This window comes from Sturnira hondurensis, unplaced genomic scaffold (assembly GCF_014824575.4).
Source record: "Sturnira hondurensis isolate 20B ecotype Veracruz unplaced genomic scaffold, ASM1482457v3 Scaffold0002597, whole genome shotgun sequence".
Classification (NCBI taxonomy): Eukaryota; Metazoa; Chordata; class Mammalia; order Chiroptera; family Phyllostomidae; genus Sturnira; species Sturnira hondurensis.
This window is the reverse complement of record NW_028075228.1, coordinates 5,228,859-5,256,856: the sequence shown is the minus strand read 5'-3', so window position 1 is coordinate 5,256,856 and position 27,998 is coordinate 5,228,859. Positions and strand designations below refer to the sequence as shown.

At 52.0% G+C, this 27,998-nt stretch overlaps 1 protein-coding gene across 5 annotated transcripts in view; it reads right to left on the bottom strand.

The window, feature by feature from the left end:
* The window catches only part of SLC38A8 (solute carrier family 38 member 8), a 30,846-nt gene extending 11,748 nt beyond the window's left edge, over window positions 1–19,098 (bottom strand). For 2 of the 5 annotated variants that reach the window (XM_037040305.1, XM_037040302.1), the window contains exons 1-6: window positions 18,825–19,098; window positions 18,053–18,237; window positions 14,551–14,749; window positions 6,639–6,780; window positions 5,659–5,760; window positions 1,909–1,966 (exon numbers count right to left, since the gene is read on the bottom strand). In XM_037040305.1, the coding sequence (XP_036896200.1) occupies window positions 1,909–1,966; window positions 5,659–5,760; window positions 6,639–6,780; window positions 14,551–14,749; window positions 18,053–18,235 (684 nt within the window). In that variant the 5' untranslated portion in view covers window positions 18,236–18,237; window positions 18,825–19,098. Of the gene's footprint in view, window positions 1–1,908; window positions 1,967–5,658; window positions 5,761–6,638; window positions 6,781–14,550; window positions 14,750–18,052; window positions 18,238–18,630; window positions 18,688–18,813 lie in introns of those variants that run through there. The other 3 variants (XM_037040306.1, XM_037040303.1, XM_037040304.1) reach the window with 3 other exon arrangements.
* Between the last annotated feature and the right edge of the window lie 8,900 nt (window positions 19,099–27,998).

Sequence of the window (27,998 nt, the reverse complement as noted above, 5' to 3'; positions counted from 1 at the left end):
GATCCAGAGACAGAGCGGAGGTTCGTGGTTGCCAAGTGGTGGGCAGGGCAGGGCAGGAGGGACTGGTAATGAACAGGTGCAGGTTTCCTGTGGGGCGGTGGGAGTTCTGAAGCTGACCACGGTGAGGGCTGCCCAGCTCTGTCACCGCACGGACACCACTGGACTTCACACCTCAGAGGGGTGAGGTGCATGAGGCGTGAGCTGTATCTCAATGAGACTGTTTTTAAAACACCAACACCGAGGAGTCTCAAGTGCAGCCAGGGTGGCTGGGAGCAGAGCCCAACTCCCGCCTCTGCCCCCACCCCGGACTCCTCTGACCCACTCTGTGCAGGCTGGGGGCGGGGGGCCATGGTGAAAAGTGGGTGTGGCATTTGAACCAGGTCAGAGCTCCAGATGACAGAGCAATCCCCCGGCCCCACACAGCCCCTCCAGCCTTGCCCCACTCCTCAGTCTACCCCCTATTCATCCTCTGCATCTCCTCTCCTCCAGCCCAGATGCCTCCTCTCTACACCGCATCCCTGCAGCCCAGTCTCTGGCCTCAGCCCCACCCCCACCTGCACCTGCGATTCACGTCTTTTCCCAGATTCCAATCACTGCACACCTGTCCCTGGAAACCTCAGCCCCGGCCTCAGCTGCCAGGAGAATTGAGTTGGGGAGCCAAGGCAAAGGTGGGGGGCACCCCCTGCTAAGCATCTGAAAAGCAGTCCCCCCTCCCCATGCGAGCCTGCCGCACCATATGGTACTCAGCACTGGAGAGAGGGATGGTTAAAGCCACATCCCAACTGTTGTCAGAAAAATCACTGCCTCAGATCTTTCAAAACATTGGGTGTGTAGGAAAGAACATGAGGAATTCCTGTAAACGGCTTGCTAAGCCCCAGCAGCGATAGCATCAACTCATTTATAAGGAAGAGAAATGAAAATGTTTCAGGAGTTTTTTCAAAGATGTTTCTCCAAGAAAATGAGGAGCAGAAACTCGAGCTAGTTGCTGGATGAGGAAAGATAAAAAACTCAGGTTAGGGAGCTGAGATATTGTCACTCCTCAACCACTTGCCCCTGGGAACCTGACTGTGCTTCGGGGCGGTTCTGTTACTGGTGTGGTGGGGAGGTATTTGGGAGAAGGACAAATGCCTCCTAAAGTAGACAGTGAAAGCATGGAGTTAGCTGCCGCTGGCTGACAGAGACAGAGAGACCGGAGGAAGGCAGGGAGCAGAGCTCGCACGAGCTCTTGACCTCACCTCCGGCAGCCCATGGGGCACCCACCGAGCAGAGCCCTCTACAGCTCTGCGGCCCCACCAGGCACACTCTCCCCTCCCTGAGTCACCCACGCTGCCCTCTCCAACTGGGCGGTCCTCCCTTCACCTGGCCACCTCCCACCCATCCTGCAAGGCTACATCAGAAGCCCCTCAGCTGGGCTGCACTCACTGAACTCATTCTCACTCCACAACTTCCTATGGAAACTTCTGTATATCCCGCCCTGGACCTGCCACACAGCCACCTGCACACCTCCCAGCTCTCCGGGCTCCCGGGCTCCCGCAGCAGGCTCTCTCCTCCCAAAGCCCCTGGAGCGGAATCCGCCTGGCGTCCTGCAGGCCCAGGCATCCAGGCATGTGAGGATGCTGTGGAGGAAGGGACAGTTGCTGGACCCCCATCCCCCATTCTATCCTGGACCCAACACATCTGCTGCGGCTGTCGGCTGCTGGTCGGGTTCTCAAGTTCAACAGCAATTCACACACACTGAGCCCAGATCTGCACCCACGTGCCCAGTCTCTGAAGACAGCCTGTCTCAGCCTAGGACAAGTCTTCACACCGCTCGCCTGACGCTCTCCTGACAGGGAGGCCACCCTCTCCCATGGGAGCAAGCAGCCACCAGAGCCTGCGAAGGCCACTTGGCACAGACACCAAGGTTACCTGAAATCCAAAGCAGATGGTGGGGAAGACACTGAACACGGAGGCCCAGGAGGAAGGACTGCAAACAGAGGAGAACAGGTGGTGATTACAAAAAGTTCAACTCAAGACAACCTTCGACGCGGAGATGAGTTTTAATGCCAGGAAGGTATGACTACGCATGACTAAAATATGCTTTTAACCATTGCATCCACTACCAGGGTTGAGGGGATAGAAAAGAATGTGTGCTCATGGCTGAACTTTCCAAATGTGTCTGTGCTGACACTTTGGCAACTTGACCTTCTCTTCCTGGGCAGAACTTGGACAGGGCAGGGCGAGCAGGTGCTCCTGGCATCCCTCTGAGGCTGCCTGTCCCCAGGGAGGTTTGGGGCTGGGCATGCAGGTAGCCAGTGTCCACCAGACAAACACCCAGCAGTGCAGGCCGCTTGGGCCTCTGTCCAAGCTGCCAAAAAGGCCTGGGGTGTGCGCGGTGTGGGATTTTCAGGATGGTGGCCCTCCAGCTTCCTTTGACTAGTGGCTCTAGGTGCCAGCGTCCTTAGGTGCCAGTGTCTAGCACCTTTGGGGACATACGGTGGGGTGGGCCATAAGCAACTCCTGCTACAGAGTCCGGGCTTCCCGGTTGTGCTAGAACAGCGGCCCCCAAGGGGTCCATGCCCTTCCCCAGGGACGTGTGCATATTTGACCTGACGGCACAAAAGGAACGCTGCAGGTGTGGTTAAGGTGAGGACTTTGCAGTGGGAGGTAATCCTGTGTCACCTAGGCCCAGAGTGTCACACAAATGCGTGAAGTCAGAGAGCCCGTCCTGGCTGTGGTCAGAGGAAGCAGTGACTACTGGGACAGCAGAGAGAAGGGGTGTTGCTGGCTTTAAAGATGGAGGCAGGGCCACCAGCCAGGCATGGGGGTGTCGCCTAGACACTGGAAAAGGCCAGGACAGTGGAGTTTCCAAAAGGTGCGCAGCCCTGCCAACACCTTGCCTCTAGCCCAGGGAGACTCTCGGCGGACTTCCGACCTCCGGAACTGAGACGGGAAATCTGTGTCATTTTAAGCCCCCCAGGTCGGTGGTGACTTGTTACCGCAGCCACGGGACCCTGACACCAAGGTGTCTCCCGTTCTGTGCTGGGTCTGGCTGACTTCGCCCTGGACGCCGTGCCTGGCACCTGCCCATGCAGCGGGGCCTCCCGACCCTCCTCAGCAGCATGGCCACCTGACACCCAGCTTCCTGCTCAGACCAGGAGCAGAGAGCCCACAGCTGCGATGCACCCTCTGTCTGCCTGGGACCTCTGGGCCTGTGTGTGCTGTCCCCTCCTGCCTCTGTGGGGAAAAAAAATCTGAGCCCCAGCCTCAGGCCGAGTTCCCAGAGGACAGGACTCACCTCCCCCACCCCTGCCAGCTCTGGGCCCCTGACTCTGGGCTGTGGGTCAGCAGTGAGTTTGCCCTCTCCTCCCCAGCTTTTCCTTCTCTAAGGGGTTGCCCATCGGCNCCCTCCTCAGCAGCATGGCCACCTGACACCCAGCTTCCTGCTCAGACCAGGAGCAGAGAGCCCACAGCTGTGATGCACCCTCTGTCTGCCTGGGACCTCTGGGCCTGTGTGTGCTGTCCCCTCCTGCCTCTGTGGGGAAAAAAAATCTGAGCCTCAGCCTCAGGCCGAGTTCCCAGAGGACAGGACTCACCTCCCCCACCCCTGCCAGCTCTGGGCCCCTGACTCTGGGCTGTGGGTCAGCAGTGAGTTTGCCCTCTCCTCCCCAGCTTTTCCTTCTCTAAGGGGTTGCCCATCGGCACCAACAAGGGCTGGAGCTCCGTCCCACTCGGTGCCTGCCCATTCCTCTCCTCCTCTTCTCAGAAGAACTGCTTCCTGCCTCCTTCCTTCTCTCATGAGCCCAATCCACCTGAGCCTTCACCCCCTCTCCTGCCCTGACCAGGTAAGACCACCAGTGGCTTCCACGGCCACATCGATGCCCAGGACTCAGTCCCTTGTGACCCAGGAGCAACAATCATGCCAACCTTCTGGAAATTTTGTTCACTGACATCTGAGACCCACCTTCCATCATCCTCTATTTTGGTTGAATGATGTTCCCCAAATTCACACTCACTGGGAGCCTCAGAAGGAAGCCTCATCTGGGAACATGGCCTCTGAAGATGCAATAAGTTAAATCAAGATGTCATGCAGGAGAAGGTTGGGTGTTAATGTAAGAACTGACGTCCAGTAGGAAGAGAAAACAGATGCCCAGTGGGGGCTGTGGGGTGAGGGCAGCAGAGGCTGCGTGAGGCAACCACCCTTCAGCCAAGGGCCACTGGCAACTACCAGGAGCCCAAAGAGGCAGGGAGAGTCCTCCCCTAGAACCTGTGGAGGCAGCTTGGCCCTGCTCACACCTCGATTTTCGACTCCTGGATTCTGGAGCTGAGAGGACACGTTCCTGTTGTGTGAAGCCACCAGGTTTGTGGACAGTTGTCACAGCAGCTCCAGGAGGCTAGCACCTCTCCTGACTCCCCACCCCTCTCTCAACTCCCCATCCCTCTCTGTCCTCCCGCTCCTCATCCTCCCCTGGCCTCCCAGGGCTGGACAGAGCCTGTGGGTCCCGAGTACAGTTCTCACCAGGCACCCGGCCTTAAACATCATCTCTGGGCTTGACACCAACCACCTTTCTCCCTCCAGGCCAGGCCTCTCTCTCTGAATTGCAGACAGACACACCGTTCTGACAAGCTGGCTGCCCGACACCTTCATTTAGAAGTTTCAAAGCCAACTCCAAGGTTGCCCCTCCCCACCTGCCCCTCTGTCTTGTCCAGCCTCAGAAACAGCACCGCCAAACCTTCCCAGTGCCAGGCCCAGGGCTCAGAGTCACCCTGGGCTCCTCCCTCCCTCTCTGTCACTTCCAGTCTGTCCACCTGAAGGACACACATCATTTGGAGGTCCCAGTGCAAAACAAACACGCCGGACCCCTGTTCAACAGCAATGGGATGGTCAGGTTTCTCTGGCCAGGTTTCTCAGTGGGATGGAGCGTCATCCATACACCAAGAGGTTGCGGGTTCAATTCCTATTAAGGGCACATGCCTAAGCTGTGGGTTCATCCCCTGGTCAGGGTGCATACAGGAGGCAACTGATCCATCTCTCTCTCTCTCTCTCTCAAGTTGATAAAAACATCCCCTTGGATGAGGATTAAAAAGGAAAAGAATGTTGGGATGGTGACCGAAGGGCATTAGACCAAGTGCGAGGCCTTTCTGAGCACAGGGCCCTGGGTGACATCGTAGGTCATCATCTACGGAGCTGTCCTGTCACCAGATCTGATTTCAAGCCCCCGATGTGCTCCAAACCCTGCAGTGGCTTCCCAGCAAAACCAATGTCCTTGCTGAGGCTCCGCATCCTCACAGGACACCCCTGCCCCCTCCCCCGGCCTTGCTCAGGCTGGTCGGGCCACACTGGCCTCTTACATCCCCGTGCCCTCTGCCCCAGCACCAGCGTCTTGCTGACCAGTTCTACTGCCTCCAGGCTGTGGGGACACTTTTGCAGAAGTGTCCCCATAGCCTGTTTTTGAGTCCCCACTTAGTGTTTTGAGTCCCTTGGCCAGTCTCTGGTCCTTACAAACAACACCTGTGTCCATTCTGAAGCCTTTGCTGGGCCCTAGGGCGTCAGAGACGCCAAGGGATTCACAGAGAGGAACCAGGGCTCTGTGCGAGCGAGGGGGGAGAAGTGCCCATGCTTTCAGGGATCCCCCGCAGCACTCCGGGCGGTCCCCAAAGGCCATTCCTTCAACTCACCTCAGGGCAGGGCGGGGCTCCCGCACCAGGGCCTGGGCCCCAAGGTAGTACTGCGCCACGATGACCAGGGCCAGGTAGCAGGCGGCCAGGGTGCCTAGGAAGCTGACACACAGACAATGCATGACCATAAACACCAGGGGCCACCAGGGGCCACCAGCCCCACCAGGGAGGGCCAGGGAGCCACTCAGAGTGTGGTCTGAATGCCAGCTCTGCCCACACCAGCACGGTGTCTGTAAAGGTCTCCTTGTTCTGAGCCTTGATTTCTTCATCTGTATCCCGGGGCCAGCGGCAGGCACTTCCAGCAGGACAGCTCTCACGCCCTGAGGTCAGGCGGGCCGGCACCCGCGAGGCTGTGATGGCCCCTAGGACCCCCATCTCTCCAGCGACAGCCACACAGACACTTGGATTTGGCATCTAAGTGAGGACGCAGGCTGCAGTGGAGGAGGACCCCTGCCTCAGCTGGGTTTGACAAAGGAGAGTGACGAGGGTCGGGGCACCTGACGGGCTCCAAGTCTCTGCCCGCATTCCTCTGTTTCCGAGGTAAAAAGTCCGTTGTTGCTCTGAACTCAACAGGGAAACACAGGCTGCAAGTCTGTACGGGTACTTTCACCAGACTTAACTCTTTCAAAGACATACATAAAGCCACACGGACCACAAAAGGAAGAAAAGGATGTGTGTGCCATGTCTCTGTCTGTGCCGTGTGCGCACATGTGTGTGCGTACAAAGTCTGTATTAATTAAATGAAATGTCGCAGCAGGTTATTCCATCATGGCAGTTTTCTTTGTCGCTTATATATGTTTTCTCTCACGCACAGATGTTACCCGTGTAATTTGTAATTTTTTTCTCCTTGTCCGAATGGGAAGGCCAATGTTAACAGCTGCCCTGTCTGAGGCGGACAGAAACCCCTGTGACAAACACTGCCCATGGTGGGGACCCAGTCAAAGCCACTGCTCGGCCAGGGAGCGTCTGCAGCCACGTACCTTGTGAATTTCTGGAACCCAATCTCCTTCGGGGCAGACAGGGGCAGGATGACCAGCATGGAGAGCAGGGTCAAGGTGAAGCGCTGGTCCACGTACCAGGGAGGCAGGGCCGGCGGAGCACCGGGCAAGAGGAAGTCACACACTGGCGGGAAGGCGGGAAGGGGCTGCAGTGAGCCCTGCACGGCTCTCACCCAGCGGTCAGAGCCCTGGCCGTGGGCTCCCAGCCATAAGGGTCCCTGGTAGGATTCACCACAGGCACTAAGCCAGCCCTGTGAGTCTAAAGGGACAAGTGTGATGGGGACCCTGTCACATGCCACCACAAGGGAAGGAATCTGGCTGCAGGAATTCATTCAACAAATGATCACCAATGATCATTTGTTGATGATCTCTGCTACATTCCAGAAAAATTAAGATGGTTGAGGAGTAAGTAGAGGCTACACTAACCTCCTCCCTCGACCAATCTGGAGAATCCTAAATTGTGGAGAAATTATCCTGAATAACCAACTGAATACTACTAGCTGGATAGAAGTCTTATTTCCAAGGACAGACAGAAGAAACCACTCCACCACAATGTGGCTGGTCGGGGTAGGGAGTGCAGAGAAGGTGGGAGAGGGCTGGCTGGGCTCCCATGGGAGGCAGCTGAAGCTCTGGAGGGATACTTCAGCAGCCAGGGGGTTCTCCCTGAGAAGTGCGAGGTCTAAACCCCAGGCTGGTCTCCCCAGCCTACAGCACCAGAGCCAGAAGGGAACCCAGATAACATCCAGCTATGAAAAGCAGCAGGGTGTCTGCCTGCTAGGGAGTTACAGCTGGAGATGCGGAGACCCTCTAAAAGGGCCAACACCCCAAATTCCACTTGCAGCCACCTACCCTGGGCTCTGGCAGAGGGAGGGCGGAGTGGAATAGAGACTCTTGAGGAGTTGGGGTTGGTGGCTCTAGGGAGAGAACTGAAGGAACAGCCACCAGGATCCCTGTGCTGGGTCATTCCCTATACTGCAGAAGCCATGTCTCTCAGGCAGAGTGTTCTTCACCCTGAACTTGAGAGAAGCAATGGTCCTGCCCACAGGAATTACTCTGTCCCATCCTGTGGTGTGTATGCAGGGCCACTTAAAGCTTGATTGGTTTAACAACTCATCAATGTAACAGCTAAGGCAGAAAATACAAAGAAGCAGCTTAAATGGGAAGACAAAGAAATAGACCCCATGTACATGGACAACAGTGTGGTGACTGCTGCGGGAAGCCAGGTATAATGGGACTAAATGGTAATCGGAAAAAATACAATCAAGATTAAATTGAAAAAAGAAACAGACCCCAAATGAAAGAACAAGAGAATTCTCCAGAGGAGCAACTAGATGAAGTGGAGGTGAGCAATTTATCAGATAGAGTTTAGAGTAATGATTACAAGGATACTCGACAGCATGAAAAAAGACATAGAAACCCTAAAAAAGGGCCAGTCAGAAAGAATGCAATATCTGAAATAAATAATACACTGGAAGGAATAAACAGTAGGTTAGATAAAGCAGAGGATCAAATCAGTGATTTGGAAGACAAAGCAGAAAAAACACCCAGGCAGAGGAGCAAAAAGAAAAATTAATTTTTAAAAATGAGGAGACTTGAAGAAACATTTTGGACAATATGAATCATAACAATAGCCACATCATGGGAATACCAGGAGGAAATGAGAGCGAGCAAGGGACCGAGAATCCATTTGAAGAAATAATGAGTGAAAACTTCCCTAATCTTGTGAAGGAAAGAGATGCAAAAGTAAGTGCAGGAAACTCAGAGAGTCCCAGACAAGCTGGACTCAAAGAAGCCTACACTGCGATACATCATGATTAAAACGACAAGTCTTAAAGACAAGGAGAGAATCCTAAAGACCACATGAGAAAAGCAGGTAGTTACATGCAAGGGAGCATCAATTAGACTGTCATCTGATTTCTCCACAAAAACATTTCAGGCCAAAAGGGAGTGGCATGAAATATTCAAGGTGGTGAAATGCAAAGACTTACAACCAAGGCTACTTTACCCAGCAAGGCCGTCATTTAAAATTGAAGGAGAAATCAGGAGCTTCACAGACAGGAAAAGCTAAAGGAGTTTGTTTAACACCAAACTAGTACTGCAACAAAAGTTAAAGGGCCTGCTTCAAGAAATAGAAAAAGAGAAAGAAAAAAAAGAGGAAAATAGTCCAAGAATGAAATGGTACTAAATATGCATCTATTGATAATCACCTTAATTGTAAATGGCTTAAAATGTAAGTCCTAAATGCTCCAATCAAGAGACACAGGGTAGCTGAGTGGATAAGAAAACAAGATCCACATATATGCTGCCTCCAAGAGACCCATCTCAGATCAAAATATACATACAGACTAAAAGTAAAGGGATGGAAAAGATATTTCATGCAAATGGAAAGACAAAAAAAAAGCTGGGTAGCAGTACTTATATCTGACAAAATAGACTTTCAAACCAAGGTTATAGTAAGAGACAAAGAAGGACACTTTATAATGATAAAGGGAATGATCCAATAAGAAGATACAACCCTAGTAAACATTCACACACCCAACATAGGAACACCTAAGTATGTGAGGCAAATCTTGATGTATGTAAAGGGAGAGATCGATAGAAACACAGTCAGAATTGTAGATTTTAATACCTCATTGACTTCAATGGATAGATCTTTCAGACAGAAAATCAACAAGGAGAGAGTGGCCTTAAATGACACACTGGATCAAATAGATTTAATTGATATCGTTAGAACATGTCACCCCAGAGCAGCAGAATATACATACTTTTCAAGAGCACATGGAATGTTGTCCCGGATAGACCACATGTTGGGACACAAAACAAGTCTCAATAAATTTAAGAAGACTGAAATCATATCAAGCATCTTCTCTGACCACAATGCTATGAATCTAGAAATCAATCACAAGAAGAATACAAAAAACACAGAGACATGGAAGCTAAATGACAGGTTATTAAAAAAGGAATGGGTCAACAATAAGATCAAGGAAGAAACCAAAAGTTACCTTGAAACAAATGAAAATGAGGACAAAACAATCCAAAATCTGTGGGACATTGGGAAAGTGATCCTAATAGAGAAATTCATAGCATTATAGGCCTGTCTCAAAAAAAAAAAAAAAAGAAGAAGAAGCTCAAATAAACAATCTAATTTCACACTTAAAAAACCTTGAAAAATAACAGCCAACGAAACCCAAATTGAATAGAAGAAAATAATAAAGATCAGAGCAGAAATAAATGCAATAGAGTCTAAAAAATGATACAAAAGATCAATGAATCCAAGAGCTACTTCTCTGAAGAGATAGACAAGATTGACAAACCTTTAACAAACAAATTGACCAGACTCATCAAGAAAAAAAGAGAAAGGACCCAAATAAAATGAGAAATGAAAGAGGAGAAATAACAGCAGACACTGAAGATGATACACAAAGGATTGTAAGAAAGTATTGTGAACAACTATAAGCCAACAAACTGGACAACCTGAATGAAATGGATAAATTCCTAGAATCATGGACCCCCCCCCCCCACCACAGCAGCCTAGACTGGTACATACAATCTTCCAAAGTAATTCAGGAAGAATCAAAGAATCTGAATAGACCAATTACACCTAGTGAAATTGAAGCAGTAATCAAAAAACTCCCAACAAACAAAAGCCCTGGACTGGATGACTTCACAGGTGAATTTTACCAAACATTCCAAGAACTAATACCTCCCCTCCTCACACTATTTCATAAATTTCAAGAGGAGGGAAGGCTCCCAAACTCATTTTACAAGGCTAGCATTATCCTAATTGCAACGCCAGATAAAGACACTACAAAAAAGGAAAATTACAGGCCAATATCCTTGATGAACATAGATGCTAAAATCCTCAACAAAATGTTAGCAAACCAAATAGAGCAATGCAGCAAAAAGATCATACACCATGATCAAGTGAGATTTATTCCAGGAATGTAAGGTTGGTACAACATTCGCAAATCAATAAATGTGATTCACATATAAACAAAATGAAGGATAAAAACCACATGACCATATCAATAGATGCAAAAAAACCCCACTTGATAAAATCCAGCACCCATTTATGATAAAAACTCTCACCAAAGCAGGATTAGAGACAATACACCTAAACATAATAAAGACCATATATGACGAACCCATTGGCAGCATCGTACTCAATGGGCAAAAACTATAAGCATTCTCCATAAGATTGGGGACTAGACAGGGATGTTCGCTTTCGTGTCTCTTCTTTAACATAGTGCTGGAAGTCCTAGCCACAGCAATCAGACAAGAAGAAAGAGAAAAACTTCCTTTTGATCCAACTTCTGGGAATCCCACTTCTAGGAATATATTTGAAGGAACCCAAAATACTTATTCAAATGAATGTAAGTACCCCTATGTTCACTGCAGTGTTATTTACAATCAAAATTGGAAAGGAAGAGGTAAAACTGTCATTATTTGCAGATGACATAATACTGTACATAGAGAACCCCAAAGATTCCACCAAGAAACTATTGGAACTTATAAATGAATTCAGCAAAGTAATGACCCAGAAATCAGTTGCAAATTTATAGGCCAATAATGAACTAACAGAAAGAGTAATTAAGAAAACAATCTCATTCACAATTGATACAAAAAAGAATAAAACATCGAGTAATAAATCTAAGCAAGAATGTCAAAGACCTGTACTCAGAGAATTATAAGACACAAGAAAGAGCCCTGGCTGGTGTAGCTCAGTGGATTGAGCATGGGCCTGCGACTCAGACGATCGCGGTTCGATTCTCAGTCAGGGCACATGCCTGGGTTGCAGGCCAGTTCCCTGCAGGCCAACTCCCAGCAGGGGATGCACAAAAGGCAACCATACATTGATGTTTCTCTCCCTCTCTCCTTCCCTTCCCCTCTAAAGATAAATAAATAAAATCTTTAAAAAAAAAAGACACAAGAAAGAAATTGAAGAAGATATAAATAAGTGGAAGTACATACTATGTTCATGGATAGGAAGAATTAACCTCACTAAAATGCCCATACTACTCCCAAAGCAATCTATAGATTCAATGCACTTCCTATCAAGATTCCAATGGCATACTTCACATAACTAGAATACCTCAAAATTTATATGGAACCACGAAATGCCCAACATTAGCAACAATGAGAAAGAAGAACAAAGTTGGAGGAATCACACTGCCTAATATGAAACTATACTCTAAGACCATAGTAATCAAAACAGCATGGTACAGTCATAAGAACAGACACATAGATCAATAAAACAGAATAGAGAGCCCAGAAATAAACCTACAGCTTTATAGTCAATTAACATTCAACAAAGGAAGCAAGTGCATACAATGAGCTAAAAATAGTTAACTCAATAAATGGTGTTGGGAAAACTGAACAGATACATGCAGAAAAATGAAACTAGACCACACACAAGGATGAATTCAAAATGGATCAAAGACTTAATTAGATCCAAAACCATAAAAATCATAAGAAAACATAGGCAGCAAAATCTTGGACATTGCTTGTAGGAATATTTTATTGGATATATCTCCCAGGCAAGGGAAACAAAAGAAAAAAATAAACAATGGGACAACATCAAACTAAAAAAATTTTGCACAGCAAAGGAAATCATCAACAAAATAAAAAGACAACCCACAGAATGGGAGACCATATTTGCCAATATATCTGATAGGGGTTAATATCCAAAATTTATAAAGAACTTACAAAACTCAACACTAAAAATGCAAACAACCCAATTTTAAAAAATGGGTGAAGACCTGAATAAACATTTCTCCAACGAGGACATGCAGATGGCCAATAGACATGAAAAGATGTTCAATGTCACTAATCATCAGAGAAATGCAAATTAAAACCACAATGAGATACCACCTCACACCTGTCAAAATGGCTGCCATCAATAAATCAACAAACAACAAGTGCTGGCGAGGATGTGGAGAAACGAGAGCCCTAGTGCACTGTTGGTGGGGATGCAGACCGGTGCAGCCTCTGTGGAAAACAGTATGGAGATACTGCAAAAAATTAAAAATGGATCTGCCTTGTGACCTAGTGATCCCACTTCTGAGAATGTATCTGAAGGAACCCAAAACACCAATTTGAAAAAACATAAGCACCCCTATGTTCATTGCAGTGTTATTTACAATCTCTAAGATATGGAAGCCGCCCAAGTGTCCATCAGTAGATGAGTGGATTAAAACAACTATGGGACATTTACACGATGGAATACTACTTGGCTGTAAAAAAGAAGAAAATTTTACACTTTGTGACAGTATGGATGGACCTGAAGAACATCATGCTAAGTGAAATAAGCCAGTCAGAGAAAGACAAATACCATACGATTTCACTCATATATGGAATCTAATGGACAAACTGAAGTAACAAGGAAAATGGGGACAGACTCATAGAGGGAGAGTAGATGACAGCTAAGGAGGCGGGGGGAGGTAGGGATGGAGGGATCGAGCAAAAAGGAAAAAGGACTCATGGACATGGACAACAGTCTGGTGATTGTGGGGACGAAGGAGTATAAGGGGACTAAATGGTAATGCAACATATACAATAAAGATTAAACTAAAGAACAACCACATTCCAACTAAAAGACTGTGTGAGCCCTGAAGGCTGTGGCTCAGTGGGTTGGGCATTGTCCTGCAAAGGGAAGGGTCATGGGTTAGACTCCCGGTCAGGGCACTTGCCTGGGCTGTGGGTTCAGTTCCTGATTGGGGCCCATACGAGAGCAACCAATCTGTTTCTTTTTCATATTGATGTTTTTCGCCCTCTTGTTCTCCCTCCCTTCCTCTCTCTCTAACAGTGAATAAATTCTTTTTTTTTAAAGTCTGTCCGAGATCATCAGAAAGATGAAAAAGCAAGAACCAGCCATATGCTATCTCCAAGAAATCTATTTTAAAACCTAGGTCACAGGTTCACCGTGAATGAATAGGAAGAGAAGTACTGCATAAACACTAATCTTCAGACAGCTGGAATGCCTATATTTATAGCAGAGAAGGTTGATGTAATGACAAAGTATTACCAAAGACAGAAAGGGAGATCTCATAATAATGAAAGGGTAATTCATCGGTGTGTGCCTAATGACAGAGCTTCAAAACCGCGAGGGAAAAAATGGACAGAATTAAAGAGAGAAATACATAAATCTGGAATCGCAGTTGGAGATATTATCACTCCCCTCTCAGACTGATAGCATAACTAGACCATGAAATCAGCGAGGCTGTGGACGAGCTGCGCAAAGCGGCGGCCCGCCTGGAGTAGCAGCAGGACGCACTTCCAGAAACGCCCACCAGACCAAACCTGCGGGGCCCAGGGACAAGCTCCAAATGCCCACACACTGAAACCACAGAGTGCTGGGGTTAAGGTAGAACCCCAAAAGGGATCTAAAAGAACTCCCAAATAATTAGAAATCAAACCACACAACCCTACACACCCTGTGAGGCAAAGAAGAAATCACAGCAAAATTTAGCAAACATTTGAACGGGACGAAAATGAAGAGAGAACATATCAAAATTGGTGGGATGCACCGAAACCACACTTAGAGGGAAATTGTTCGTGGTAAACTAGAGGCCAACAAGTGCACGGGGTTTAGGGTCTCTGACATCCCCAAATTGAAGGTATCATTGGTTATCTCTCATAGGGGCTTCTTTGCAATTGACCCACTGGACACCCCAACCACAGCTACCCCCCTGCCAACCATGACTCTCCCTGCGCTGATAATCACTAATTCCCAGTCTCCCTTGTCCAGGACGTTAGGAGCTCAAGGGGTGGTCTTGGTCTCTGCTGTGCCCCCAGGGTCCAGCTCAGTGTCCATGTCCTCTTTGTCAACCAGGAGCTCCAGGGGCATAAAGAGCATGGAACCCGAGGCCACCCCACCTGCAGCACAGGCACTTACGTTTTTCCAGCTGGTCCCCAATCACCTTGAGGAAGGCCACGGAGATCATGAGCAGGTTGACGATGAAACAGGCCTCACACAGCTTCCCGATGGCTGGTCCACACAGCCCTCCAACCACGCCCTGGTAGGTGGTCTGGCCACTGACGGAGGCGGCATAGCCCAGGATGACCAGCCCGCTGATCAGGAAGGCCAAGGACACCTATAGAGCAGAGCTGTGGGCCAGGGTGCTCCCTCAAGCCACCACTGCAGCCAGCTGCCCCTGGGGACCTCACTATGACTCCCTCCACAGGGCCTTGCATCTGCAGAAGTCACGGCTGCCTACGGCCTAGGGGGCCTGCCCCTGCCCAGAGCAGAGCAGGTAGACTGTCAGGTTTTTACCTGAGATCCATACACACCGTTCTGCCCAATCGGGCAGACTCTCAGCATCAGAAACCCGGAGTCTACGTGACCATGCTCAAGTCGCACAGGTTACCTGTGTGAAAGTGTGTCACCCCAAGGGACACAACAAGTGTACCTCTATCGAGATACAGAGCGTTCTACCATACCTCTAAAGAGCCCCCTGTCCCTTCCGGTCACCTTCTGCCTCCATCCTGTCCCCAGAAGAAACCACTGATCTGGTGTCTTTCTATTTGTCCATATTTTTGTGTCTGGCTTCCTCGACTCCGCCATGTCTGTGAGATGCAGCCACACTAGACGCATCGGATGCCGCTCCCACTGCTGCAGCGTGCCCCTCTGCTGTGCGGACACAGTCACAGCTGCTCTGTCCGTCTGCTGCTGACAGCCATCTGGGTCGTTTTTAGTTTCTGGCCACTGTAATTACAGCGCTGAGCCCTCCAGAACCAGTCACTTTGAGGATCCTTTGTCCTCTTGGACACAATCTTGGGAGAAATGCTGGGTCATAGGGCAGACGTATTTCCAACTCTAAGATATCGCCAACTGCTTTCCAAAGTGTCAGTGTCACTGGATCACTGGATGCCCCCTCCATGTGTGGGAGCCCCACTTGCTGCACAGAGTTCAATGGCTTTGAGTCTCTCCAGCATCAACGGCTACTGGCCTACAAACTGAACTTGGTCTCCCGGCCTCAACACCCCTCCCTCGGTGCTGGGGAAGAGAGTAATGCGAGAGAGGGGATGTGCTCAGCCCAGAGGCCTGGGGGAAGCTCGGATGGCTGTCCCCAGACACAGTTCATGCCCCTGGACAAGCAGATCTGTTCTGTACTAGCCCAGGAGCCACAGCTACAGCTGCTGAGGAGAAGCATCTAATTGAACTGTGTGAAAGGAACCTAAACCTTCAGAGTCAGAAGGGACACAAAGCTCCCTCCGGCCACCCGACCCTGGTCCACCTGGCTCCTCCTCCCGGAACGCCTGCCAGCCTCCACAACCTCCCCTCACCTAGGGAATGCTTGCTCATCTTTCCCCTCCTCCTCAAGGTCACTTCTTCCAGAAGGCCTCCTGATACTTCACCCCAAGGGCCTCTCACACCCGCTGCCCCTGAGCTGAGGCTCTGCCAGAGCCTTGCGCCTGCACTGGGCTGCATGGAGGTGCCCCAGAGGACAGGCCTGCAGTCTCACCACCAGAGCCCCTGGGAGGGACTTACTGGGCAGTCTCTGTAGATGTAATGAAATGGAAAGGGGTCTTCGCAGGTGTCATTAAGGAGCTCGAGATGAGGTCGCCCTGGACCTTCTGGGTGACCCTGAAACCCATGACAAGTACCTCATAAGAGACAGAAGACCATAAAGAAGGCTGTGTGATGGTGGGACAGGGGTTGGAGGGGTCTGGCCACCAGCCAAGGGTTGGCCTGGGCCACCGGGAGCTGAAAGAGACAGGAGGACCCTCTCTGGAGCCCCCAGAGGGAGCTGAGCCCTGCTGGCACCTTGACTTCAGACTCCTGGTGCCCAGGACCATGAGAGGACACATTTCTGTGGTTTTAAGCCACCCGGCGTGTGGTCCTCGGTAGAACAGGGGTCTCCAAGCTCTGTGACGCCTGGGGTTGTGTCGTGTTTTGCTCACCATTTAGTCCCCAGAGGAGTGCCTGACACTATCTGCAGACAGAGGGAAGGGAGGTGGGGACAGAGAGACCCTGAGCCTCTGAACCACAGGACAAGAAGAGCCCTCATCCCCCCAAGCCCAGGATCCGCCTCTCCAGCTTCTGAGAAAGGGTCAAGGGTCAATGAATTTCAGTAATCCTTCAGTGCTACAGGGGTCACGAGAGACCTACCACCTCGCACCACTGGCCTCCTGATGGTGGGGTTTTAAATGCACCCCCAATCCGAGCTGGCACCTTGTAAAGGGGACAGGGCAGAAGTCTCGCTGGCTAAGAGGAGGGGAGAAGTGGGAAGGCAGTGCGCCCAGTACCCTTGTCCAGGGTTTCCGTTTTGCATTTCTTTAGCCAACACCGCACAATGCGCAAGCCCTACCAGCAGGCAGCAGTCTCGCCCCCTGGGCTCATCCGAAATGCAGAGTCAGCATCTGCATTTCAGCAAGGTGCCCAGGAGATGCTGCACTGCACGCAGTGTGAGGAGTGAGGGGGCCCACAGCTTTGCCTGCCCCGCTGGGACTGGCCGCCTCCCCTGCAGCCCTGTGGCTTTACAGTAGTCCTTGTGGCTGGAGCTGAAGCTCTTTCCTCACTGCTATGATAGGGCAGCCTTCCTGCTGCACACATCCCAACACAGCTTTGTTGCCCCTCTCACACACCTGGACAGGCTCTTCCATTTGCACTGGGGCCCAGCCCCACGGCACCTCCTCAGACTGGCCTTCTCTGACCACCCGGTTCACGTCGTTCCACCTGTCATATGACCCTCCTAACACTCCCCACCGTCTGAAATACCTTATTTGACTTTTTGTATCTAGCCGTATGCCTTAAAACAGAATAGGACCATTAGCAGCTGACTGCCATAAAAACAGATTTGGGGTGCGTGTCAAAGAGCTTACCACAAAACACAGGGGTTCCTATCAGCCAGAAGGAACCTTTGCAAATAAAATAAAGCTGTGCCAATCAGCAGTTCTCTGCTAAAGGCACTCAGCCCCTGGACTTTCTGGAAAGGGAATTCAGGCTGCAATGCAGCCTGCAGAAGCGGCTGAGGACCCCCGACATGGCAGAGGGCCTGGCCCAGCTCTGTGCGGGCCTGTCAGAGCCAGTCTGGGTCCTGGCCCCATCTGCACGTGCACCAGAGCTCTAGCCACAGAGCCGAGACCAGTAGCCACTTGGCTGGGCAACTGCTCAGACGCTGCGTTCTCGGCACCTTCCCAGCTGAAACGCCAGGTTCATTGGACTCAGGTGTTGTGCCAAGACCCTCCCAGCCCTGGCTGGCAGCAGACCCGGGAAGATAGAGGACACTCTCTGCCCAGGTCCATAGTTATCTTCTCCCCTCGTGAGCTCAGGAGGCAGAAAACCAGCCCCACACGTCTAGTTTCTAAAACAGGCAGCTCTGCAGACCCACACCCAAGGATCCCGCCTGGATCCTGCCCCAGGAGACCCCCAAAAACGCTTCCCAGAGGCTTACCAGCTCCACCAGGAAGGCGGGGGTCAATCCACCGGCCTTGTGGAAGGCCCAGGGGAAGTTGAGCAGGCCAGCCCCCAGTGCTGATTTCAGGAGGATAAAGACAGCACCCAGTGAGGACAGCCGGGGGCTGGCAGTTGCTGGCTTTGCCAAAAGGTCTCTGCTTGCAGGCGTCAGTCCCTCCATGTCTAGAAGCAGCAGAGGGGTGGAGAGAGGGGACAGTGTTCGCACTTTCTTCCCAGTTCCCAGACGGCACCATTCTCTGGCTGTGACAGGTCTCTCTCCGCAGTTGTCAGAGCTACCGCATCTGTCACATCGTCCCCAAGCTGCCCTCGGCCTCTTCCGGTGCCTCCACTCCCCCTTCACCCTGTGCACTCCTGGGCCCACCCCTTCTGGGCCTCACCGCCTTTCACCTCAAGAAACACCGCCCCCACCCCTTCCCCTCTAGCTTTCTTCCTGTCATTGTCCCCCTTCTCTCCCACTCAACCCAAGGCCACTGGACCCCTCCCCTCCCTTCTCCTCCAAAGCCCCAACTCCTTCCTGCCCATCACTGCCATCACCCTCTCCCGCCCCTGACAGACCTAGTTCTTACCACCAAAGGCAAACTCCAAGGTGAGAGACCGTCCTTGGCCACCACAGATGGACNTGTCCCCCTGCTCTCCCACTCAACCCAAGGCCACCGGACCCTTCCCCTCCCTTCTCCTCCAAAGCCCCAACTCCTTCCTGCCCATCACTGCCATCACCCTCTCCCGCCCCTGACAGACCTAGTTCTTACCACCAAAGGCAAACTCCAAGGTGAGAGACCGTCCTTGGCCACCACAGATGGACAGGGACTCAGGCTCACGCCAGGTGGTTCAGCTGCATTTCTTGGACCTGACGGGGTGGAAGATGGAAGATTCTAGCACTGCTAGGATGGCTAATGAGTCATGGACTGAGAAAGCCCTAAAGAGCATGTGCTTGGGTCATGTTCCAAAACTTAGAGAGACAGGGACATGAAATCAGGGCCATCTGTCCCAAGAACTTGCAGCTTCTGAGACTTCTGGCCTGAGAAAGGGAATCTGAAGACTCCCTCCCCTCCCACACCCTAGTACAGGCCCCTCCCTGGGGGCGGGGTGTTCCCAGACTGGCAGGGGTGAGAGAGAGAGCTCCACTGGGCGAGATCAAGGGAGCACACCTGCTCCCATGCGCAGAGGGGGTGTGTTTCTCCACACCTCCTCCCTCCATGCTCTCCTGAGACCCCCAGTCTGAGGGAAAAGGGCTTGGAGCTCAGCGTCTGTCAGGCCTGTGTGCCACCTCGAAGGGGGCTGCGGGGAGCTGCAGACTGAGGCGAGCAAAGACAGCAGTTGCTTCATTTAGACGCTCCCCAGTTGAACGTGCGCGGAAGCACCTGGGGTTCTTGTTAAAACACACGTTCCCATCCATTCCACCTTGGGACTCCAAGTTGAGACTCCACATTTCCCACAAGCTCCAGGGAGGAATGTTCTGCTGCTCCCGGACCACACTTTGATAGAGGCCACCAATCCGACCACACCCGTTGTCAACTGAGACGGCAGCATTAAAAAAAAATGGTCATGTTCTGGGAAATGTAGGCCCCTGGAGGCCAGATCTTGAACTCAGATGCGACTGTGTTTATCCCTGGCACCCAGGCTCAAAGTGCTCCCCACATTTTAAATTTTTTTATTTATTTATTTTTAGAGAGGGGGAAGGGAGGGAGAGAGAGAAACATCCATCAGTGGCCTCTCGCACGCCCCCAACTGGAGACCTGGCCTGCAATCCAGGCTTTTGCCTGGACCAGGAATCGAACCAGCAACCTTATCGTTTGCAGGCCCGTGCTCAATCCACTGAGCCACACCAGCTAGGGCTCAAGGGCCCTTGAGAATATGTTTGAACACAGATCTCGGGCTCCATCCTCGGATTTCTGAATCAGTGTGTCTGAGGTGGGGTCTGAGAACGTCCTTTTCTAACCAGCTCCCAGAGGGTGTCGATGCTGCTGGGCTGAGACCCCGCTTTGAGAGCTGCTGCCTTGTGTAAAACATATTCAATGCCCGGAGTCTCGCCCGATCAGCCCTAATCCATCCGCCACTGGCTCAGCCCCGCCCTTCTCCTCCCTGTGGTTTCTCAACCTCCTGGCTGTGTCACCTCCTTGCTGCTGGCCCTTTTCATATCTTTGCCTGTGGTCTGTAAATGTTTGACCTGCAGCGTGGCCGGCCTCCCAGCATGCAGTGCTGAGAAGGGGGCAGGACTGTGGCCAAAGAGCTCAGAGCTGGGCCAGGTGACCGGCAGTGCTTATGCCGACACCTCGGGAGCAGCGATCACTGTGAACCAGTGCTCACAGCAGTGCTGTGCACGCTCACACCCAGTCCCAAGGGGGCGTCACCTTAGTCAGACGGAGAGGGAACCCGGCTCAGGCAGGTGAAGCCAGTGGCTCAAAAGGTCATCACTGGAAAGTGACAGGACTGGGATTCAGCCCCAAGTGTGTGTCATCTCAAAGTCATGTCGTCTCCCACCCCTGCCCTGACTCTGACTGTGTGCTTGGGATAGGAAGCACTGAATGAATGAGTGAATGAGTGGCTGAGTGAATGAATGAATGAATAGATGGTGGGATGAATACACAGACTCCAGGAAAGAAAGAAATGGGAGAGTCCCATGGCTTCCACCATGTGTCAGTCTCCTGAGTCTGCTGTCACAAATATACAAACTGGGGGGCTTAGAACAAGAGAAATTTAGCCCTGGCTGAGTAGCCCAGTTGGTTAGAGCATGGTCCCAATATTGCCAAGGTTGCAGGTTCAATGCCTGGTCAGGGCACATACAAGAATCAACTAATGAATGAATAAATGTGTGAAACAACAAACCAGTGTCTCTCTCTCTCTCTCTCTCTCTCAAAATAAATTAAAAAATTTTAAAACCCAGAAGTTTGTTCTCCCAGGTCTGGAGGTTGGAAGTCCGAAGTCAAGGCATAGGCAGGGCTGCGCTCCCTCCAAAGGCTCTGGGTGGGGAGCCTCCCGGCCTCCTCCTGCTTCCGGTGTCTCCAGGCGTTTCCTAGCTCGTGGCCACATCACTCCAGTCTCTGCCTCTGTCCTCACGTGGCCTTCTCCCTGCGTCTGTGCCTTCTCCTTTTCTTATAAGGACAGTGGTCATTAGGCCCCCTCGGGTATTCCAGGAAGATCTCATCTCTACATCCTTAATGATACCTGCAAAGCCCCTTTTCCTAAATAAGTTCACATTCATAGGTTCTGAGCCATGGGCTTATCTTTTAGGGGCCACATTCAGCACACTGTATCTGGGGTCTGACTGTGGTCTTAATCACTCAGTCATTCAACAAACATGATTGACTGATCACCTACTGCATGTTAGGCCTTGGGGATTCAGAGGTGAAAGAGAAAGTCTCTGCTCTGGAAAGGGGACAGACAAATGACCCTGATCCAATGGGAGAGGGAGTAGACCCTGAGACTCAGGAGGGAGGGAAATCTGGAGGAGCTTCCTGGAGTTGGTACTGGTTGCTGAGGCCTCTATGCACCTTTGGGGAAAGGTGGCTGAGGGAGACATTTGGGGGAGTGGCAAGTCTCTGTTCAAAGGCTCAGCCCACAGGATAAGCCAATGTTCCCAGGAAGGCCAAGGTGTTCGAGTATTGGGATCCCCTTGGTGGAGACCCAGGTCAGGGCCCCTGGGAAAGGACTGTCTTGCGGTGAGGAGGGAGGGGTGGCAGGTGGAGCCCGGGCAGCAGCCGCCTGCCTAGGTGTAGGCTCTCCCAAGCCATCCAGTGCGGCCCCACCATCTGCTTTCTCTTCCACAGCCGCCCCTAAGGCAGGGAGGAGGAACCGGCTTCGGCTTTGTGCTCCTTCGTCTCAGCTCCTGGCACCTCTCTGCCCCTGCCTGGGCCTCTCATTAGCCACCTATTAACACGCATGACTTAGAAATTGGCCACCAAGCTGTGAAACTCCACTCAATGGGAAAACCTCTTAATTCCGAGGGGCTTTGATATGCTCTCTCTGCCAACATCCCAGGGCCCAGTGACCTTTTCCTAGCAGCAGAAAGGCACCCTGTGGGGCCCCGTCTGTGTGGGCGGCAGGCACTCTGGTGCACAGGAAGGCAGCGAGGTGGCAAACCAGTTGGTTGCCCTGGGATGGAGCAGGTGGGGGCTTAGCCCCGTGTTATACCTGGAAGCGGCTCCTATCTCCTGTGAACAATGGCATCTCCTATCTCTCCTATCTCCTATCTACTAGGAGAGCAGCTGTCACCAGGGGTCACTCCTGTGGTCCCTCCTTTCCTACTCCACAGAGCATGTATGGGTCACAAGACAGGTTAGGAAGTTCCAGGAGAAAGTGACCTCAGCTTATTTCCAAGAAGTGTGGTAAGAAGTTCTAGAAGACAGGCGAGGGCAGGTCTCAGGAGCCAGAGTTCCTGGGCCTGAAGGGTGACCTCGGCACGCACCAACCGTGATCTGGCCTTCCTGGAGTCACCTGTAAAATGGGGTGGGCAGAACTGCCACCCTACGAGGCTGTTAGAGGTTCAGGGAGAACATGCTCACGGCCCAGAAGTGAGCAGCGTGCGTTAGCTGTGGTTGAAACAAGGACACGCCAATTCCATTTCTGGCCTTGATGTGTTTTTCCATCTGCTGGATGCTGAGCCTCTGGAACAGCGTTCTGAACCTTGGCCACATGAGAATACCCAAGGGACTCTCCCAACCGTCAATGCCAACCCACCCTCAAGGCTGCAGACGAACTTGGCCTGGCGCCACCGAGTTTTGGATTTCTGTGAAGCTCCCAGGAGATGCTAATGTGCTGGGGAGAACCGCAGTCCTAAGCAGGTAGGGACCGTGGCTGACCCCATGTCCCTGAGCCAAGTCCCTCTTTCCCCTGCAGCTTTCTGCCTGGGCCTGGCCCAGAGAAGGTAGTTTAATAAAATGCTGGGTGGAGCGACCCCAACACTGAAGGGGCAAAACCTCAAGGTCTTCAGATGACAGGAGCCGTGGACTTTTCAAGGCAGCTCCACCTGTGCCAGTTAACCAGGAGGGACCCAAGTCCTGCGAGAAATGTGTGGCAGCTCAGGGACAGAGAAACCCAGTGTGCTCAGCTGAACAATGGTCCCCAAAGGTCTCCTCAGACTAACTGCATGGCAAATGGGAACTTGCAAATGAGAGTGAGTTAAGGATCTCGAGATGGGGCGAGTACCCTGGGTGATCCGGGTGGCCCTAAGTGTGACCGCAGTGTCCTTAAAGCAGGAACGTAGGAGATGTCAGAGGTCAGAGGAGGAGGTGCCATGATACCAGAAGCAGAGGTTGGAGGGATGATAAAGGAAGTGGCTGTGAGCCAAGGAGTTTGGGAAACCTCTAGAAGCTGGAAAAGGCAGGGAAATGGACCTCCCCTGGAGCCTGCAGAGGGAACCAGCCCTGCTGGCCCTGATTTTGGCCCCGGGAGACTGTTTCTGGACTTCCAACCCCTAGAACTGAGTAGGAGAATAAATGTGGTGCTTTATGCCATGAATTTGTGGTGATTTGTCTCGGAGGCAACAGGAAACCGATACACCAGCACCCTGAGGTCTGAGCACTGGAGCCCAACAGGCCCCCAGCTTTGAGGGCTCAGCAGCGGGGACCTCTTCTCAGAGTCCGAGTGAGATGTGGCCCAAGGGCATGGGCCTTGCCAAGTCCTGCTGTCCCCTCCCTGCAAGGAAGGGCTGGTGCCAGAGGTCTACTCTGAGTGAAGGGGAATTGCACCTGGAAGGGAAAGGAAGCATCTTCAGAGCCGTGTTGCTGACCTTCCTCCTACCCACTGCATCCTAAGGAGGCCACTCCACAGAGGTTTCGGCAGGAAGAGAGGCTGGCTCACGAGACCATGCGGAGGGCTGGCTCGGGGCATGCTTCATCCCCTGGGGCCTGAGCCCCAGAGAACCCCTCCCAGTCGCCAAGCCGGGGGCTCCCCCCTCGCCCGTTTACAAGAATCCCCTGGGGGAACTCGGTGGTAAAATTCATAGAACATAAAACTCACCATTTTAGCCACTTTAAAGTGGAGAGTTCAGGGGCACGTAGTATGTGTGTGATGATGCCGTGTGAGCATCACTGCCGTTCGGCTCCAGCACACGTGCATCACGCCAGAAGGAAAGCCCACACCCTCCGCTCTCCCGCTCCGCTCCCCTCCCCCAGACCTCAGCGATCGGCATCTGTGGTCTCTGGGTCTGCCTATTCCCCCACAGGCGCACGCATACACTACGCAGTCTTTTGTGTCTGGCTCCTCTGACTTGGCATGACGTCTTCAGTCTGGTCCACTTTGCAGGTGAGCGCAGCACATACAGCGTGACGGCTGCTGGGACAGGTCCACCAGCCGCAGAGCCCAGCCCATTCCCAAACCTGTTCCTGTTCCCGTCCCCTCGGGGTCATGGGGCATGGGGCCTGCTCCTGCAAGGAGAGTACGAGGAGGACAAGTGCACGTGCAGGGAAGATCTCAGACCTGCGTGTCCCTTACGGTGGGTGGGGCTGAGGACAGTGTGGCACCTTCATGCTTCCTGCGGTCAGCGGCCCACCTGACTCTCCAGGGAGAGTGGTCAGGGATGAGTCCTGGGGCCCCACCTCCACGCCATGGGAGCCCGCTTGGTCCCAGGGCTCCCAGGGTCTCTCTGTGGTTGTGATGGGTTGGTTGCTTGTTTTTCTTTTATTTTTAAAAAAGATGCCATTGTTCACTATGACAATGAGAGTACACACCAAAAGAAGAAAAGGTTCCCTCAAAGCAGGGCCTTGGCCTGGCCCGGGCCATAGCTTTCAGGCACATCTGTCACTGTGATGGACCCCTGACCACAGCTGATGTGACCACACACTGGTCCTGCGTCAGGCCTGTGGCCATATGACAGCACATGGCCCGATGCAGTGATCAGTGAAGGCCCATAAGCAGGAGGTGGCCGGGCTGGAACTGGACCCAAGGGCCAGAGCCCCAGTTCAACATCTGTGCCCTGGATAGCGACATCCTTTCTAGAATATTCCTCCTGTGTGGGCCCAGGTATTCCAGGGCAGCCACCGAACAAGGCCTTTCTCCTTGAATAGCGCATCGCACGCCTGACCCCGGTGGTGGCATCTTCGCAGCGACTTACTCCCCACCATGGAAACTCTCCCCACCGGAGCCGCCATCTCCAGCTAAATCCCAGCCACTCCTTTGTCCACCTCATTCCTCCCATGACTCTGTCCCTATAGCCCGATCAGTCATCCTCCTGACTTGTCACACTGCCCCTGAAGTGAGGCAGATACAGACATCACACCAACGCCAGCAGGAGGGGTGGAGGTTGGGCACGAGGCTTGTGCCGACCCTGCCTGCACTGCTCCTTGTGTGATTCTGGAAGGTGCTGCCATTTCCTCAGTGAAATGGGGCCAGTGATGCCCACTCCCCAGTCTGTGTGCGGACGACACTAATGCACGTCCTACACGTAGAGCTGGGCCCAGCACCCAGTTGCCAACAGTACCGTTCTGACTGCAGACTGGGGAGGCCCCATCTTCGTTTTGTTGCAGCTCTGAGCACAGCCCTTTTGGCAGGCACCCCACAGAGCACCCCTTTCTATGCCCGAGGACTTCAGTACTGAGCAGATCTGCCCTTTGTTCAAAGACCAACCATAATCTTTCCGCGCTGCCACTGAACTTCACCTTGTTAGATTACCCCTCATGTAGGTACCCTCCTTGGAACTGTAGTCACCACAGGTCCCTAAAAATTGTGGTATCTTAACAACTCTCTTCTGTTCGTGACTTAGCCTCACTCTCCGGGTGTCTATACTTGTCCATCTTTGTCCTCTCCTGTCCTGACCACGTGACCCTACAAACGTGTACCCTCAGACTGCCATGAGTGTGCTGGGGCCTGGGGTGGGCAGGGCCACCCCACCTAAGGAGCAGGACCTGTTTCTGGAGAAAGCACGTAGGGCAGCAAGCAGCCTCGACACAGGAAGAGACGGTGGCAGGAGAGCCAGTCCTAAAGATGAGTGCCACAAGTAGACGTACACCTTGGGCAGAAAGGGGACGGCTTGGGTCGAAGCGCCATTTTCTGGGGGTGAGGCACCCGAGCTCCCAAGACACAAAGGAGCCTGAGGCTGTAGCCAGCGTGGGGACTAGACCTCTGGCTCACTGCACTGGGCCCAGAACTTCATTCTGCAGTCACCTCGAGTGCACACCGTTTGCACGACTGCTCAAGGGAGAGGGAGAGGCTTTGCCTAGTTTACATAAAATGTTCTCTAATTCAATCACTTGTGGACGTTAAAACTGGGAGATTTCACATTTCTCTAGAAAAGTCATGTGGCCCTGGCTGGTGTTGCTCATTGGATTGAGTGCCAGCCTGCAAACCAGAAGGTTGCTGGTTCAATTCTCAGTCAGGGCACATGCCTGGGTTGCAGGCCAGGTCTCCAGTTGGGGGCATGTGAAAGGCAACTGATCAATGTTTCTCTTGCACATCAATGTTTCTCTCCCTTTTTCCCTCCTTTCTCATCTCTCTAAAATAAATAAATAAAATCTTTTAAAAAGGGAGGAAGAAAAATCAAGATGTACTGATCCTGAGATAGGGCCTGGGCACTGCAGCATGTACCAACCCGGCAACCTGCTATTCTATGCTGGGGAAGGTCCTTATTCCTCTAGGGGAAAAGGATGGGCCGTGCCCTTGGATTTCACAGTGCTGTGGAGCAGGTGGTGAGCAGTCCGCAATGGTGGAGGGCAGGCAAGGGGACCAGAAGGCCCCCCCACAACAAACAGTGCAGAAGCCCCTCACTCTGAGACATCAAAGTGTTGCACACACCCACAGCCCGTCTCGGAGGATGGCATGCTACGAGCCTACATGCCTACGTTCTCAGGGCTTCGTGGGACGGGGAGAGCTTCGTGGGGCCCACGGCCCTGCTTCCACAGCTGCAAAGCAACGGCAGCCACAGAGCGCACTTAAAAGTGCAAGGTTCAACGTGACCTTCCAAGGAGAACCCCTCATAGCAGAGAACCCCTTAGTGGCTCCTCCCTCGTTCCTGGGCCTGGGTCTTTCTCTTTCCCGGACTTCATTAAGCACCCTGAGCCCACATGGCCTCCGCCCATTTCCTCTCCAGTCAGTCTGTCCTCAGCTGTGATGTGAAGGCTGATGTTGGGCCAGTCAGCATATGGCCAAGAGACTGGTCAGGCAGCGGTTAAAAACTAGGAGGCTGCCTTGGATTGGTTCCTTAGAAATGACACCTATTAGATAAAACGGACTTTACCAAAATGAAACCTTTTATGCTTCAAAAGATACCATCAGGAGATGAAAAAGACAGCAGAATGAGAGAAAATATTTCCAAGCCAAGTACATGGTAAGAGACTTGTATCTAGAATATATAAAAATCTCTTACAAGTCAGTAAAAAAAGGACAGCCTGCGCCCCCCCCCAAAAAAAACAGGTAAAGTCTCTGAACAGACATTCCTCCAAAGAACACACACAAAAGGCTGAGAAACACACAAAAAGATGCTCAGCATCACTAGTCCTTAGGAAAACGCAGCTCAAAACCACGATGAGCTAGCTCCTCACTCCAGCGGGAAGGCTGGGGTCAAAGAGATGGGCAGCACAGGCGCTGGCGGGGACACGGAGGAACCAGGACCCTCACAAACAGCCGGTGAACCTGTAGAACGAGGCAGCCACCTTGGAAACGAGGGGTCCCGCAGTTCCTCGGAAACCAAGCGCCAGAGCTCTGCGGTCTCCCTCCCACATGTCTACCCCACCAACGTGAAAACACGTCCCCTCGAAAACTGGTACGCGCCGGCCAGGAGCAGCAGTTCCCAACGGCCAAAAAGGCGACCCCCATGTCCATCGGCTGGGAAATGCATAAACAAAACAAGGTTACCCACTCAGTGGGATGCTACCCCACCATGAAAAGGAACAACACACCGACCTGCTACAATAGGAATGTCTTGAAAACATGCTAAGTGTCAGAAGCCAGTCGCAAAAGGCCATGTACTGCTGGTTTTGTTTGTATGAAAC